Below are 17,591 nucleotides of genomic sequence, written 5' to 3'. Positions count from 1 at the left end.
AGTGAGCAGGGGGAGAGGTGTGGACGAGCTCCATGTGGGGCTTGATCTTAAGACCCTAGGATCATGACCTGAGCCAAAATCAAGAGTTGGATGCTTAATGGACTCAGCCACCCAGGAGCCCCCAAATTCAACCTTTTAAAGTGTCTACTACAGTGGTTTTTAGTATATTCAGAGTTTTGCAACCTACCTAATTTCACAACACCGCTATCACTCTTCCTAAAACTCAGTCACTATGAGTAGTCACTCTCCACTCCTCCTGCCTCTAAGCCCCTGGAAACTGCTAATCTACTCTGCTTCTGTGGAGTTGGCCATTCTTGACATTTCATAAAAACAGTCATATGTGACTTTGTGTCACAAGAACATGCACCTCAGACTGATATACGTGACCTTTTCGTTACCTAGAATATTTGCCTCCTGCTGTTTTCAAGGTTCCTCCATGCTGGAGCATGTATTAGTACTTCATCCTTTTTTATTGCTGGTTAATAGTCTATTGTTGAGCTATTCCCCATTTTGTTTACTCTTTGACCAGTTGACTGGACATTTGTGTTGTTTTCAGTTTCTGGCTCTTGTGAATAACAGTGCGACAAACACTCATATGCAGGTTTTGTATGGATGCATGTTTTCATTTATCTTCAGTATTTACATAGGAGTAGAATTGCTGGGTCAAATGGTAACTGTTAAAACTTTTGAGGAATTGCCAGACTGTTTTCCAAAACTGTTGCTCCCTTTTACATTCCTAGGAGCAGTATGTGAGTTCCCAATTTCTCTATAGTCTTGATAACCCTCATTATGTTCTCTTTATGCTTATACTCATCCTAGTGGGTATGAACAGATTCTCATTGAGTTCTTGATTTGTACTTCCCTGCGTTAGCAGCTTATTGGCTATCAGTATGTCTTCTCTGGAGAATTATCTATTCAGACCCCTTTTCCAGCCATTAATCGAGTTGTCTTTTGATTATTGATTTGTACTGGTTCTTTATATATTCTGGATACAAGTCCCTTATCAGATATGTAAATTGAAGTATTATTTAAAAAATAGTATTTAAGTAGTATTTAAAAAAAATAAGATTGTTGTTTTGAAAAAGTTGGTCTTTTAGTTACTGGTTGTAAGAGTAAACTAGTGGGACGCCTGGGTGGCTCAGTTGGTTAAGTCTCTCTGCCTTTGGCTCTGGTCATGATCACAGGGTCCTGGGATCTGAGTCTTGCATCTTGCTCCTTGTTCAGCGGGGAGTCTGCTTCTCTCTCTGCCAGCTGCTCCTCTGCTTGTTATCTCTCTGACAAATAAAATCTTTTAAAAACAGTAAACTAGTAATTTGGGGGAAAAAACCCAAAAACCGAAAAAAAAAAATCCCACCAAATTCCCAAGCCTAGGAGTAAGGAAAGAGTTTTAAAAATTCTTTTCAAGGTGGGACTCCTGGGTGGCTCAGTCAGTTAAGAGCCTGCCTTCAGGGGCGCCTGGGTGGCTCAGTGGATTAAGCCGCTGCCTTCAGCTCAGGTCATGATCTCAGGGTCCTGAGATCGAGCCCCGCGTCGGGCTCTCTGCTCCACAGGGAGCCTGCTTCCTCCTCTCTCTCTGCCTGCCTCTCTGCCTACTTGTGATCTCTCTCTGTCAAATAAATAAAATAAAATCTTTAAAAAAAAAAAAAAGAAAAAGAGCCTGCCTTCCGCTCAGGTCATGATCCCAGGTTCCTGGGATCGAGTCTGCATCCAGAGATGCAACTCCCCCCTGCTTGTGTGTGCATGCTGTCTGATGAATAAATAAAATCTTAAAAAATTGTTTTCTTCAAGGAGTATGAATGAGCTGGGCTTTGGTTTAGATGCAAGCCTGAAGCAGTCTCGTCTAATGGTGTCTAATGGCTGCCCATGGGTCAGCTATATATGAATCACCTGGGAAGTTTTCTTTCTCTTATTTTAAAAAAGTAGATTCCCAAGCCTTATTTCAGAAATACTGAGTCAGAATGCCCAAAGGTAAGAACAGAAAACCAGTATTTAAAAAATCAACACAGATTTGGGAACTACTATACCTTAAATTGCAACAGAACAAAGACATGACTCTTCTGAGTGGGCAAACCACCTCCCCCATCACGTGCAAGAACGCTAACATCTTAGAGCCTGAGAAACTTGGAAGGGGTGAAGCAGTCTGAACAGTGGAGAGAAGCATCAGGTCTGTTTTCAGTGAGGAATGGGACTTAGTCCAGGGTGTGCTGGTAACACGTTTAAAAATAACAAGTCAGCAGGGTGGTTAAGTTCCTTTTTTGGTTGAGGTCTTGGCAGCCAACTTTCAACCTTTGGCTCCAGACAGGAGACTTAGCAGGCAGTCCCTTTATGGATCAGTTGCTATTATTTATTGCTTTTCCTTTTAAGATATTTCCAAGACACCCACTAACCTGGGTTTACTTCCTTTTCTCTTTCACTTCCTTTTGCCGGGTTATTTCCATTAGCAAGAGGAACACAGAAGAGCCCCCTGCTCCTCGGTGTACTCTTCCCTTTGGGGAGCGAAGAAAAACAAGAGCTCTTTCCTCTCTCCCCCTCCCTGTCAAAACACTGTGGATGGGCCTGAGTCCTGTTCCACTGTCTGATCAGTAGCTGGCCCATCTTCAGTGGTTCCTAGCACTAAGCAGAAGGGACAGAATAATCTTGAGCAGGACTGATGCTAAGCAGGTGCCACTGCTAGATGTCCGCTAACAGAGCACACTTCATGTTAAAGGTTGCACACTGGCAACCTACTATCTGCATCTTGCTTGCAAATCATTTTACAACAAACTGAATTAGTTGCCAACTTTTAAGCATCTGTAGACCTCCCATAGAAACCACAATTTCCGGGGCACCTGGGTGGCTCAGTGGGTGAAGCCTCTGTCTTCGGCTCAGGTCGTGATCTCAGGGTCCTGGAATTGAGCCCCACATCAGGCTCAGCAGGGAGCCTGCTTCCCCGACCCCCACCTCTCTCTGCCTACTTGTGATCTCTCTCTGTGTCAAATAAATAAAATCTTTAGTAAAAAAAAAAAAAGAAACCAGAATTTCCATTTTTCTTTTTTTTAGAGATTTTATTTATTTGACAGAGAGAAATCACAACCAGGCAGAGAGGCAGGCAGAGAGAGAGAGGGAAGCAGGCTCCCTGCCGAGCAGAGAGCCCGACGCGGGACTCGATCCCAGGACCCCGAGATCACGACCCGAGCCGAAGGCAGTGGCCCAACCCACTGAGCCACCCAGGCGCCCCCAGAATTTCCATTTTTATTTAAAAAAAAGTTAAAACCCGAGCGCCTGGGTGGCTCAGTTGGTTAAGCGTCTGCCTTCGGCTCAGGTCATGATTCCAGGGTTCAGGGACGGAGTCTCCCATCAGGCTCCCTGCTCAGTGGGGAGCCTGCTTCTCCCTCTGCCTGTGCTGTCAAATAAATAAAATCTTAAAAAACAAAAAAACCACAAGACCTACAATCCTGAACTTTCTCTTGGTGCTGTCATTTCCCTACCACTCCCCAACACTGAGGACGGAGGCTGCTCATCAGTAATCTATTTCACAACCCTTTTTTACTTTACATTTACTGTTTGCTTCTGTTACCTACTTGGCTCCTGTAGACTAAACTTTTTTAAAGTCGCCACTGCCCCTCCATTTTTTCATCCCTGTTCTATCTATAGTTTCTTTCAAGGTATTCCACTTGTTCCCCAAAGTCCAAAGGATTATACCCACATTTTCAGCATTGTTGGACTGGAAAAGCCAAATGGCAAGACCAAGACATGGCTTTTGTTTACGTTTGGAACAGCTCATACACCTCCTGGCTTACAGGCAGCTGAATAGGCCAGGCTGGCAGACTTCTGGGACATCCGGCCACTCCTACCCTTTCCTTCCATTAAAGAAAAACATACCACAGGAGACAGCGGTGGGGTCTGCAGTAACTTTATTTGAACAGAGAAACCAGGCTGCAAGAAGTCTACATGACTGGAGCAGATGGTGGTTATCTTTCCAAAGGGTAAAGCCTGGGCCCAGCTGGCAGCACATAGAGGTTAAAACCGAAGCGCAGGGATCCACTCTCCTGGTTCCGCCCTGCATCACCTGCTCATGATGTGAGATGACAGACCGCACAACTGCACTCAGCAAAGGGGTCCAACCGGGCAGAGGCGACAGCCAACAGCAGACAACCAATCACTGAAGATGATGCTGGTCTCAAGGGCCGTTACCTACTCTGGGCTATTCTCTGATGAGTTAAGGTGAGGGTATGGGAGGGGCAGTAAATGATCTTCTTCATTCTTCAAATAAGGACAGCCTATAGGATGGGGCAGGTGGTCAGTCAGGCAGTAGCACAGGATGAAAATGCAGGCTAGTTTTAGATCTCTGTGGCTAAGGAAAAGAACAGCAATGATAAGGGAAAAGAGAAGAACGTTAAAATGCCTGAAAGTACTGAAAAGAACCTTTTTTTTTTTTCTTAAATAAGACAGGAAACAGCATCTTTTTATTTTCCTTGCTGCAGCGTTAGACTTGCTGGTTTTCACGAAACATCATTTCTGTCACAAGGTCCATTGATAAGCTTGCTGGATCGCGGGGGGACACACACGAGGCTGCCTGTGAATGTCAGAACGGGCTCTTCCCACACACCTCTTGCAGGTGCTGTTCTCATGCCGGATCTAGAGGTGCCCCAATGCCCTAAGGTGCCGCAGTTAAAGCTTCTGGAATATTGCAATGGCATGATCAACAGGGTTTCTGTCTTCCTCGTACATGTAAACTCTTTTGGAATAGCTGAGGTTCAAGGATGAGCAGAAGTTTGGTTTTTGAGCCACAAAGTTTCAGCACCCGCCACAGATGCCTCTGCCCTATTTCACTACGCGTTCTTTTCTGCGAAACACATTCAGTGGTTGAGTGTTAACTACTGTGGTTGAAAGAAAGGACCTGCTCACCACCATCCACCCTCCTCTTCTCTCTGTGTGAATCTCACAACAGCAGGGGTCGTAGGCAGGAAGGTTGTCTCTCACCAGGGAAATTACTTGGTGACCTGGTGAATGGCATGGGCAAGGTAGCCCACATTGCCAGAGGTGACCCCTGCTACAGAGATGCGGCCATCCTTTGTCATGTAGATGGAGAACTCCTTGGTCAGCCTCTCCACCTGCAGAAAAGAGAGTTCAGGAGCATTCCAGGCAGTGGGATTTGCCCAGCCCAGGCATTAAAACAGGAAAACAGAAACTCAATTTTCTTGCTTAAACCCTATTCCCAGAATCTGGTGGGCTAGCATAGACAGAAGGATAAAAAGCCATCTTAAAGTTGGATGACGAATGTGAGTTGGATGAGGTGTGAACAGGTGAAAACAAATCTTAGATCCAGCATTTGAAGAAAAAACAGATCCAGAATCCAGCTGTGGAAGAGCTCAGCTATGTCTCCTATCAATATTCAGGCTCCTGCTTGTTCTGAATCTCTACAGAGAAGCAGCAGTGGTCCTAAGAATGACCAAAACCCGCTCTGCTTTTCAGCAGTTTGCAGCCTCACGGGGGATACAGAGAGGGAAATGACTATTAACAAAACAAAATGGGGGCGCCTGGGTGGCTCAGTGGGTTAAAGCCTCTGCCTTCGGCTCGGGTCGTGATCTCAGGGTCCTGGGATCGAGCCCCATGTTGGGCTCTCTGCTCAGCGGGGAGCCTGCTTCCTCCTCTCTCTCTCTGCCTGCCTCTCTGCCTACTTGTGATCTTGATCTCTCTCTCTCTCTGTGTCAAATAAATGAAATAAAATCTTAAAAAAAAAAAACACCAAAAACCACCCAAAATGAATGCTACACTCTTCCTTTACCTAACAGGGTTCCAAAATGACCGTTTTAATGGTAACCTGAATAGGTAGGGGATCTGTGAGGAATTCTTGTTTGTGAGGACTGATTAGTTGGTCAGCTGAGGAGAAATCAGGGCCCTCTCACCTGCTCGGGCTTTAGTCCCGTGAAACAGAACATGCCAATCTGGTCAGTGATGTGCTGCCAGTTGTGGGAGGAACCCTCCTTCTTGAGGTTGGACACCAGTTGAGTCCGCATGCTAATAATGCGGTCAGCCATGCCTTTTACTTCCTGCAACCTGTAAAACAAAAATCCCAAAAAGAACCCCGGGATGCAGCTCAATTCTAGACAAACACCAACAAATAAGACAGAGTTCACAGCAATTTTACGTTCCTTGGGTGTTTCCGCAGTGTGCCTTAATTCTTTGTCCTAGCCCAAGGCAGATGCTGTCACTGGTTCAGCAAGTAAAAAGCCATTTTCCCGCATTGTTTTCTATCAGTACACTGTTCTGAGCAGGCACCTAATGACTAATGTGATGCAGTTATTAAGATGATGAGGGGTTCGGGGCACCTGGGTGGCTCAGTGGGTTAAAGCCTCTGCCTTTCGCTCAGGTCATGATCCCAGGGTCCTGGGATCGAGCCCCGCATCGGGCTCTCTGCTCCGCGGGGAGCCTGCTTCCTCCTCTCTCTCTCTCTGCCTGCCTCTCTGCCTACTTGTGATCTCTGTCTGTCAAATGTATAAATAAAATCTTAAAAAAAAAAAAAAAAAGATGATGAGGGGTTCAAAACCACAATGAGATACCACCTCACACCAGTCAGAATGGCTAAACTTAACAAGTCAAGAAATGACAGATGCTGGCGAGGATGCGGAGAAAGGGGAACCTTCCTACACTGTTGGTGGGAATGCAAGCTGGTGCAACCACTCTGGAAAACAGCATGGCGGTTCCTCATAAAATTGAAAATAGAGCTACCTTATGACCCAGCAACTGCACTACTGGGTATTTACCCTAAAGATACAAACGTAGTGATCCGAAGGGGCATGTGCACCTGAATGTTTATAGCAGCAATGTCTACAATAGCCAAACTACGGAAAGAACCTAGATGTCCAGGGGCACCTGGGTGGCTTAGTGGGTTAGGGCCTCTGCCTTCAGCTCAGGTCATGATCCCAGGGTCCTGGGATCAAGCCCCGCATCGGGCTCTCTGCTCTGCAGGGAGCCTGCTTCCTCCTCCTCTCTCTCTGCCTCTCTGCCTAGTTGTGATTTCTCTGTCAAATAAATAAAATATTAAAAAAAAAAAAAAAAAAGAACCTAGATTTCCACCAACAGATGAATGGATAAAGAAGAGGTGGTGTATATATATAATGGAATACTATGCAGCCATCAAAAGAAATGAAATCTTGCCATTTGTGACAACGTGGATGGAACTAGAGGGTATTATGCTTAGCAAAATAAGTCAATTGGAGAAAGACAACTATCATATGATCTCCCTGATATGAAGAGTGGAGATGCAACATGGGGGGCTTGGGGGGTAGGAAAAGAATAAATGAAACAAGATGGGATTGGGAGGGAGACAAACCATAACAGACTCTTAATGTCACAAAACAAACTGAGGGTTGCTGGGGTAGGGAGAGGGTGGTTGGGTTATGGACATTGAGGAGGGTATGTGCTATGGTGAGTGCCGTGAAGTGTGTAAACCTGGCGATTCACAGACCTGTACCCCTGGGGCTAATAATACATTATATGTTTATTTAAAAAAAAAATGATGAGGGGCGTCTGGATGGCTCAGCTGGTTAAGCATGTGACGCTTCATTTCAGCTTAGGTCATGATCTTGGGGTTGAGGGATTGAGCCCTGTGTCAGGCTCTGTGCTCAGCATGCAGACTGCTTGGCATTCTCCCTCTCCTTCTGTCCTACCTCAACCCTGTACTCTCAAACAAATGAATAAATAAATCTTAAAAAAAAAAAAAAAGAATGAATGACTCAAATCTAGGAAGGCTAAGGCTCTCTATCATTTATGCAGTGGGAAAAGTGGAAAAGTTGTGTTTTTTTTTTTTTTAAGATTTCATTTTATTTATTTGGGGGAGGGAGAGAAAGAGCGAGCAAGTGTGAGTAGGGGAAGGAGCAGAGGTAGAGGGAAAAGCAGCCTCCCCACTGAGCAAGGAGCCTGACGTGGGGCTCAATCCTGGGAGCCCAGGATCATGACCTGAGCTGAAGGCAGATGCTTAACCCACTGAGCCACCCAGGTGCCCCCAAAGTTGTGTTTTAAATAGTAAACTATGACCTTTTTTTAAACATGGATGGAATACACACTCCTGCTATTGCAGTTAAGACAGTGCAGTGGAAATCTATGATGTGCCAAGCCTTGTGCTAGGCGGAGAGAAGGGAGGGTTCAGACATGGTCCTTGCCTTTAAATCTTAAAACCAAAACTGGGAACAAACCTGTGAACCACCAACTATGGAACAAGGCAGGACAATTTAAGAACCAACAGAACAGTGCCGCATTGAAAGCCCAGGGAGGGAGGGTCAGTTCTATCTGGCAGCTGAAGGCAGTCCTCTGATACACATGGCTCACTTGATTCTGGACATCTCGCCTTCCTTAGAATCTCCTCTTGCCATTAGACCTATGGCTCTAGGGGAAATTCTTGCCCAACAAGATGACTAAAAATATTTCTAGTTTACCTCCCTGTTCTAACATGTTCATGTTCTTAAACCATCTATGATGATGTCATACACAGTTACAATGGGTCACAACTGCCAATCAGAAGTCAAAGAAAGTTAGTATTAGTAATTTTTATTTGACTCAGATAAACATTTAAAATTGGGCACTTGCACATAGAAATGGGTTCTTCCTCTCTGGAAAAAGCTGGCAACACTTTACTAGCAGCGTGATTCCTGGCTGGAGCTCTAGCTCCCGACTCCTCTAGGGACGACAGTTGATTTTAAATTTCCTATGGTCCCATCTCTGTCCAGCTCCATTTACTTTCAGGCTGGCGTCCTAAAAGCATGGAGGCGCTGACCATAGCTAGATCCAGGGCAACTCCAGCAAAACCCTTCCGTGCTCACTGGTGCCCAGAGAATGAAGTTCTGACTTCTAAAGATTTTGGTGAAGGTGCTTCATCACCTGCGCCCAACTTCCCAGCTTTGCTGCTTTCTCTATCCTCCTCCCCCTCAGAGTCAAGGCCACAGAAACTCCCTGGGACTTCCAAAGCACGCCCTACAGGATGCACAATGTGCTCCCATGCCTGTCCTCAAGCACAGCTCTGTCCAGTTCTCCTTTACTCTTTATTTGGTTGGCGGGGGAAAGACTTCTTCTCCCTTCAAGGCACAGCTCACAGGCTGCTGTCTTCATTATATCCGCCTTTATACCCTGCTAGAATCAACAGCCCTTCCTTTGGTCTGCCTTTATTCTTTGTCTCTTGCATCAATTCTGTTTGTGTACCTTTCTCACCTGATAATAAACTACCCACAGGCCAAAATGACTCACTCATCTAGCACAGTTCCTTTGTTATCTTTGTACACGACAGACTTCAAAGGTGTACTGAAGTGCACACGTTAAAAAAATGACATCTTGGGGCGCCTGGGTGGCTCAGTGGGTTAAAGCCTCTGCCTTCGGCTCAGGTCATGATCCCAGGGTTCTGGGATCAAGCCCCACATCAGGCTCTCTGTTCCGTGGTGAGCCTGCTTCCATCTCTCTTTCTGCCTACTTGTAATCTCTGTCAAATAAATAAATAAAATTTTTTTAAAAAATGACATCTTGATAACCATTAGGAAATATAAAAAACCACTTAAAAATATGAAGTTCAAAAAAAGAAAAAGCTTAGAATAACTCAAAGAGACAAAAACACCACCAAACCTACAACATAAATAGGAGTAAAGTACACGGTATGTTACCATGATGGAAAACAGTGAACAAAGACAAAAGGTGGGCTTTAAATTTAACAGTCAGTTTTTTCCCTCTCCCAAACTCTCTGAAATATACTTACATATGAATTTTATAAACGGGAAAAAAGTATAAATAGAAAAGTAGTTTCTTGGTAAGCCCTGCATGGGTATATTTAACTAAAAAGAACTACCCTGAACCAGACTTAGTTCAATGTTCCACAGGAGTAATTTAAGTTAGAAAGAATAGCTGTCAAGTGATAAGCTGGGGGGCTGCAGATAAAGTTTCTTGGAGACAGCAGACAACAGATTTAGCTTTTCTCCCTGAGAAGCTGCTCAGGGATCTTCTAGCCTCTCAATTAACCAGCTATAAAGATAAACGCTTACCTGACAAATCACATTGTTCATGGGCATCTTGGCTTTTTATTAACTTTGAAATACACAGAGCAGGGGTTGGCAAACCTCTCATTTCCAATTTTTTTTAAGTTCCAGTACAGTTAACATGGCAAACTTCTTATAAAGGGTTGAATTATAAACATTGTTAGGTTTTGCAGGCCATTTGCTCCCTGTCACAACTACTAAACCCTGCTTTTTTTTTTTTTTTAAAGATTTTATTTATTTATTTGACACACAGAGAGAGATCACAAGTAGGCAGAGAGAGAGAGGAGGAAGCAGGCTTCCTGCTGAGCAGAGAACCCGATGCGGGGCTCGATCCCAGGACCCTGAGATCATGACCTGAGCCAAAGGCAGTGGCTTAACCCACTGAGCCACCCAGGTGCCCCCTAAACTCTGCTCTTTGACACAAAAGCAGCCACATGTAATTCATGAAAAATGAGTGTGGCTGTGTCCGAATAAAACTCTGTAAGAACAGGGGGCAGACTAGATCTGACCCACAGAACAGTTTGCCAACCTCTGATCTAGAGTAAGTTTTCTAAATTGTGTGGCATGACCCATTAGTGCTCAAGTAATTGGATGCAACTGGCATTTAGAAAATACTAGAACACATAAAGCCTAAGTACTGAATTTTTGACAACTGTTTCAGTTACGTGTACGTTTACAGGGATGTGGGTTCAGGGTCACGATACAAAATATGTCTTATGTGGACTGTGGTCAAAGAGACTGAGCGACACTGAGTTTGAGCACAGGTGCCAAGAGATTCAGATAGAAAGGCTAATAAAACCCAAAAAGCAGCAGAAATACTGATTCAGAAGTAGCTATTATTAAGATAAAAACAAAAAATACAGTGTTCTTAAAAATTTAAGTTTTCCTATGTAAGATACTTCAATTTGAACCTCAGGGGGCAGGTTTTACTTAAAGTGGAGATAATGGAATAAAAAAACCCTGCCGTTTCTGAATTATGTTTGTCTCCAATGTATCTGAATGAGCTAACAGAATCACACCCCTCTCTCCTCCTCCCCGTCCACATACGGAAAGCTGGGTGATACTGTACATCACGACTTGCCAACTATAAACAAGCTCTGAAAGCTCAGTGGCAGGAAAGGCAGGTGGGGTAGGGGGCAGCAATGAGCTGTTACCATTGTTTTCGAAGGTCAGGGCTGGTCAGGATGGTCGAGGCAATCCGGGCCCCATTGATGGGAGGGTTGGAATACATGGGACGGATCAAGATCTTCAACTGGGACTCTACCCTTTTGGCTTCGTCAGCATCTTTGCAGACCACAGTGAAGGCTCCCACACGCTCACCTGGAAAGACACACATGGACCTTGTCGTTTAGTTTTCCAATCTAACATGCGAAAGCAAGTCATGATTCAATGTGCTACATATTATGCTTCCATCAGAAGTGCCCCAAAAATATCTGTTAAAAAGCTTTCGACAACCAGTAAGGTGAATCTAGAGACAACAGGAAGTCTGAGTACTCAAAGGTCTCTTTTTACGACAACCATCTTCTTGGCTTGTGGAGCTGTCATTTCTTGTTTAGAGAAGCAGTTATTAGTTTCCTCTGCTGGAGGAGTTCAGAGACATGAACGAAGATGTGACTAAGATAAGTAAAATCCACGTTACCTGTCTTCTCTGTTAACACACACACACACACACACACACAAACACACACACGGACACAGGCACCCCCCGCCCCCCACAACTGGTATCTCTGTGGCATCCTCTTCCAGCACTTCTTCAATCTTATCAGGACACACACACCATGTGCTGGATCCTTGAGCTTACCGTATAAGCCCATGTTCTTGGCATATGATTGGCAGAGACAAACATTAATGCCCTGTTCGATGAAGTGGCGTACAGCCCAGGCATCCTTGTCACCGTCGCCACTGGCAAAGCCTTGGTAGGCCATGTCAAAGAATGCAAAGAGATTGTTTTTCTGGAAAGGAAAAGAGAAGAGCAAAGCTTTACGCAGTCCCTCTCAAGATGTCCCACATGCTTGTCTGTGCTTATGGGGACCATATCTGCCTCATACAGAGTGAGCAGTCTTCTCCCCTGGTGGCAATTTGGAGATGTTTAATGTTCCTTAAGACATCATCATGTATTTTTCTTTACTTTGGTGGATATGGTGCCTGAAGAAGACATTAAGAAAAGGTACTCTTAATTTCAAACTTCCCAGAAAGCTGCTTGATCCAATAGGAAGCTCTTTTCAGGCCCAGAGGAGTCTGGGTAATTACTCTGGTCCAGTCAACACAGGACCAACATCAGTCTCTTCTGGGGCTAATGTAACTCTGACGGTCTCATCTTTTACCCAGAACTCATGAGAATCATCTCATCTTCAAAGTGCTCTGTGAATGCTCTTTTTCTCTTTCCCCGCTCTGTTTCATTCTGTTTGAACCTTAGGTTTAACAGAATGTAAAGAGAGAGAGACCAAAAGAAGCGAAAATGGAGACATAGGGAAACAGGAATACCTTCCTCTACTGGAATTTTTTTTTTTAAAGTGAACTCTTCCTCCAATGTAGAGCTTGAACTCATAACCCTGAGGTCATGAGTCGCATGCTCTACCAACTGAGCCAGCCAGGCACCTCTCCTCCCTTGAAATTTTGACTAGTGCTTTCTCTGACAGTTGAGCCTGTGAATGATAACGGCCATGCTGAGGAAACAGGCCAGGCCAGGAGACACGACAAAGTGTATAAAGGATGAACATGTAATCCTGGCCAGGACAAATGTAGGTGCCAATGACAGACATCCTAGGGCCAGTGGATGCCCACTGGACAGGCTGGCCAATGATAAGAGTCCTCAGAATTCCCCACATCCAGGCTGAGGAACAGAAATTATCTCCAAGCTGCTCCTGTACCATCAATTAAGAACTGCTAATTATGCAGGGCGCCTAGGTGGCTTGGTTGGTTACGCGGCTGACTCGGTTTCGGCTCTAGTTGTGATCTTGGAGCTGTGGGATCAAACCCCGTACTGGGTTATGCACTCGGCAGAGTCTGCTTGACATTTTCTCCCTTCCTCTGCACCTCCCCCGACTTGCATGCATGTACGTGCACTCTCCCTCTCAAATAAATAAAGATCTTAAAACACAAAACCAAAACCAACACCAAAACCCAAATTGCTAATTAATAAGTAAGCAGCTCTTTCCTGACAACTTAATGTGGGCTCAAGGGTAATTAATTCTCATTAAGATTTTTCCCAGTTAAGCATCTATGGCCAGTTAATGAACACAAAACTGTCGCTAGTCAGCTCACTCTCCTTACCTTCACCACTGTTGCTATCTCCTTCCACTGCTCAGGGCGGGGGTCCACTCCTGTGGGATTGTGGGCACAGGCATGCAGGAGAAGAACACTTTGCTGTGGCATTTTCTAAAGAGACAACCAAGAGGTGACTATGCAGCTCTGAAAGGAGATAACTTACCCGAAATGCCATAGGGTCACTATTTTGGATCAGTAACAATCTGAGATCTGGAAATAAATTCATTCCCAGTATTTTTACTCAGATACTGAGACCCAGCTATGAAACATCGCATCTCCCCAAGGAGGTTTGTTTCTTGTTCCTTCACCCCTCTTGCCCTGAAAGTCACACTTACCGAAATGTCCTCTAGAGCGCCCGTGAAGTCAAAGCCGCACGTCTTGGGGTCATAATATCGATAACCATGTAGCTGCATGCCTGCGTCCCTGAAGATCGGTGTGTGATTTCCCCAGGACGGTTTGGGCAGAAAGACATCTCGGCTGAACTTAAAAAATCTTTGCTAAAAAATGGGATGAAAGGGAATGGATAAGTGAAGAAGGAAGAGGAAAAAAATAAAAAGAGTTGATACATTTTAGGAAGAAGACATTAAGAGGAAGACATTTTTCTCTATTGAAACTCATCTTTATGAGTGAGAAATATTAATGACTCAGCAGCAAGACCGTGTGAGCTGGAATGTAAGCTCTGATGAGTTCGCTGTGTAGCCAAGGGCTTGTCTGGGCCTCACTGTCTTCATTTGTAAAATGGCGGTAAATCAATCTTCTTCATAAAGATTAAATGATTAAATGAGTTAAAACAAAAGCTGGTAGTAACAGATATGTGCTCAATAAATAAGATTTATTATTATTATTATTCTATCTTCCTTGCAATTTCTTCTAAGTATCTTTACTTTTCTTACCCCTGATTCCATTTGTCAGAGAATAGGAACTCTTCCAACTTTGGGGAGAGAGGTCATCAAACACACAGGCAATAGGAAACCCCACCATCCTCAACTTATAGACTCTCTTATGGCTCTTCCCTGAAGCAGTTTCCAGACTCACCAGAAAACTGGCTCCGATCCTCAAGGCCCCAGTTCCAGAAATGGTCTGCACGGTGGCATACTGAAGGAGAGAGAGCACGGTCAGTGAGGTGTGATACTCTCTACAGGCCCATAACAGAACTGAGGCCAAGCCCAGAGAGGCACTGCCCTGTACACTCAGTCTCCTTCCTGCTTCAGAAGCTGAAGACGTTTCAAATGGTCCTGGGAAATGAGAGAATAGCTCTACTGTTTCATTTCCCCATTTGCTAAGAGACAGACTGACTCCCCTTGTGAGTTCTCAAAAGAGCCATCTCTTCAGTTTCCAACATCTTTGTTGACCGAGAAGTTAAATCCTCATGGCCTGTTATCAGTATCATACCGTATAGTAGGAGAAATGTTCAGGACACAGCTGCTCCCCCCACATGAGAAAGGGCTCATTTATACAGAGAAAAAAAGACACTAAGAAAAGTCACTACATTACTGAACGATTCTTGAACATCAAAGTTCCTTGAAAAGCAAGTCAACTTATTATTATGACAATAATAAGGATCACTACATTTTAAAGGCTCAGAAGTTCCATTCTCTGAGTTTTCGTAATCTGAAAACATCTTTTGAGTAACAGGAAGATGACTGAGGTAATCTGTTTCTTCGAATCAGTCAACTTTAAGGAATAAGAAATCACAGATTTTTTTTTTTCTATGGCACTATAGATGTTTAAGGTTCTCTTAAACATAAACCTATTTTCTGGCCTGGGAAGGCAGGAGAAGAAACGGGGGGTGGGGAGGGAAACGTAACAAACTCTTTATGGAACAAAGTTTGTCCCTGCGAACTTTGCATGACAGAAATAAAAATCTAACTGTGGGGGAAACAGGCGGGCTTAGTTGGTAGAGCATGGGACTCTTGATCTTGGGTTTTTTTTTGTTTTTTTTAAATTTTATTTATTTATTTGACAGACAGAGATCAAAGTAGGCAGAGAGGCAGGCAGAGAGAGAGGAGGAAGCAGGCTCCCTGCTGAGCGGAGAGCCTGATGCGGGGCTTGATCCCAGGACCCTGAGATCATGACCTGAGCCGAAGGCAGCAGCTTAACCCACTGAGCCACCCAGGCGCCCCTCTTGGGGTTGTTTTGAGCCCCACAGTGGGTGAAGTGGTTACTTAAAAAATAAAATCTTTAGAAGACCCAGAAAAACCAAACAAACCTAACTGTGGATCTGATAATACTAATAATTCATAAAGGCACACCAATTTATGAGACAAGCTGATGTTATTTTAGCTAGACAGAGATAAGCAAAAATTACAGAAAAAATGGAAACTTTCATGAGGGGTTAATAGGCTGTTGATTGCATGGATATCAATCAAACTGTGGATCAGGATCATTACTGTCTCAGTAGGAGGTTGTAGCTTTACTCTTGAGCTTGTGATTTAACCTGTGGGCTTAGACCAGCCTTGTGAATAAACTATTTATTCTGGTCTCTGGGGTGGAAGGGGAGAAATGTTGGCTTAGTTCTGCTACTTTTGTTTTTCTCGGAACTTGCCCAGGAAAACAAATATTTAAACATACAAATGTATCCATTAATAAACATTTGTTTCAAAGGAAAGTGAACTACGGTGTTTGAGGCCCCTGTCACTGGGCTGTTGAATGGCCTGGAGGTATCCCAGCCACCTTGGGCTTGCTCTTCTTCTACAGGAAGGGCTGAGCCTGTGCATTCTCTGGGGGTGCACACAGACATCTACTTGTGCGCAGTCTGTGTACAGTATCGTCTTCTTCTGCCATAAGAGGACCCCCAAGGAGACATGTGTGCTCCCCCCTCACAGCTGCACCATGCTCTCTGGACCCAAGAGACAAAGGAGGCAGCAGGGAGAAGAGTGTGCTTTCTTTTAACGTCTAAACTGGCTGCGAAGGGGCAGCGGAGGAGTGACAGACTGGTCCTGGCCCCAGGAGCTGTGCCTGTGTGCTTCTTCCATCTGAGCTGGAAGCCGAGAACATGAGAATAGCAGCTAAATATAGGCCTAAAACTCGGCATAATTTGGCATTTCTTCTTCTTCTTTTTTTTTAAAGATTTATTTACTCATTTGAGACAGAGAGTGAGAATGAGCAGAGGGAAAAGGCAGAGCGGGAGGGAGAAGCAGGTTCCCCACCGAGCAGAGAGCCTGAGACAGGGCTTAATCCCAGGACCCTGGGACCACGACCCAAGTTGAAGGCAGACACCCAAATGACTGAGCCACCCAGGTGCACCTAGTTTGGCATTTTTTTTTTTTAAGATTTTATTTATTTATTTGACAGACAGACAAGTAGGCACAGCAGCAGGCTGAGAGAGAGGGGGAAGCAGGTTCCCCGCTGAGCAGAGAGGCCCGATACGGGGCTCAATCCCAGGACCCTGAGATCATGACCTGAGCTGAAGGCAGAGGCTTAACCCACTGAGCCACCCAGGTGCCCCGTAGTTTGGCATTTCTAAAGCATATTCAGTATAAAGTGAACGTAAGCACACAGAGCAGGGTCAACTCTTGAGTCAAATTACTATTCCACCTTCAGGATTATTGCTACCTTTTTGGAATGGGTGTTACATGAAATATATATATATATATTTAAAAAGATTTTATTTATTTATTTGACAGAGACAGAGATAGATCACAAGTAGGCAGAGAGGCAGGCAGAGAGAGAGGGGGAAGCAGGCTCCCTGCTGAACAGAGAACCCCATGTGAGACTCGATCCCAGCACCCTGAGATCATGAACTGAGCTGAAGGCAGAGGCTTAACCCACTGAGCCACCCAGGCGCCCCTACATGAAATGTTTTAATTTAAAAGTACCAACTTACTTTCTCAAGAAGAAATATTAGCAATAGTGTGGTCACCTCAAAATCATCATCACACACAAAGTGATATATCTTATTTATTTAAATTATTTCAAATTTGTTTAAACTGTTAAATTTAAAAACAGACTCTGTATGATGCCAGAGTCTGCTCTGCTTACCCGGCTACTTTTCAACACTTCGTTGTTCTCACCCAGGGCCAGCTCTGCAGATGCCTTACAAAACTCAGCAAGTCCCGCGATGGGCAGATATTCTTTGTCCAAATTTTTTGCAGCAATCTGGGCCTCTGCCTAGACAAGAGAAAAGGTATCTGCTTAGTTTCTTCTCCTTACCTGGAATTATGATGATTAATATTTAATGTTTAATAAATTTAGTTTATATATTAAATATAAAGGAAGTAAAGCCTTGTTTTTATTAGGAAATACTGTTCAAGAAAAAGGCTAAGTACTACACCTGAAACTAATATGACACTGTATGTAAAGGAATTTAAATAAAAATTTGAATAT

General features: G+C 44.3%; 1 protein-coding gene across 1 annotated transcript in view; it reads right to left on the bottom strand.

Moving 5' to 3' along the window:
- Positions 1-3,876: 3,876 nt before the first annotated feature.
- Positions 3,877-17,591, bottom strand: part of GOT2 (glutamic-oxaloacetic transaminase 2) — a 28,537-nt gene continuing 14,822 nt past the window's right edge. The window contains exons 3-10 of the mRNA XM_045988983.1: positions 17,247-17,375; positions 14,301-14,360; positions 13,601-13,762; positions 13,272-13,376; positions 11,800-11,950; positions 11,153-11,318; positions 5,889-6,039; positions 3,877-5,093 (exon numbers count right to left, since the gene is read on the bottom strand). Of these exons, the coding sequence (XP_045844939.1) occupies positions 4,971-5,093; positions 5,889-6,039; positions 11,153-11,318; positions 11,800-11,950; positions 13,272-13,376; positions 13,601-13,762; positions 14,301-14,360; positions 17,247-17,375 (1,047 nt within the window). The 3' untranslated portion in view covers positions 3,877-4,970. The remainder of the gene's footprint in view (positions 5,094-5,888; positions 6,040-11,152; positions 11,319-11,799; positions 11,951-13,271; positions 13,377-13,600; positions 13,763-14,300; positions 14,361-17,246; positions 17,376-17,591) is intronic.

Source organism: Meles meles, chromosome 19 (genome assembly GCF_922984935.1).
Source record: "Meles meles chromosome 19, mMelMel3.1 paternal haplotype, whole genome shotgun sequence".
NCBI classification, from domain to species: Eukaryota; Metazoa; Chordata; class Mammalia; order Carnivora; family Mustelidae; genus Meles; species Meles meles.
This window is presented reverse-complemented; position numbering and strand designations above follow the sequence as displayed.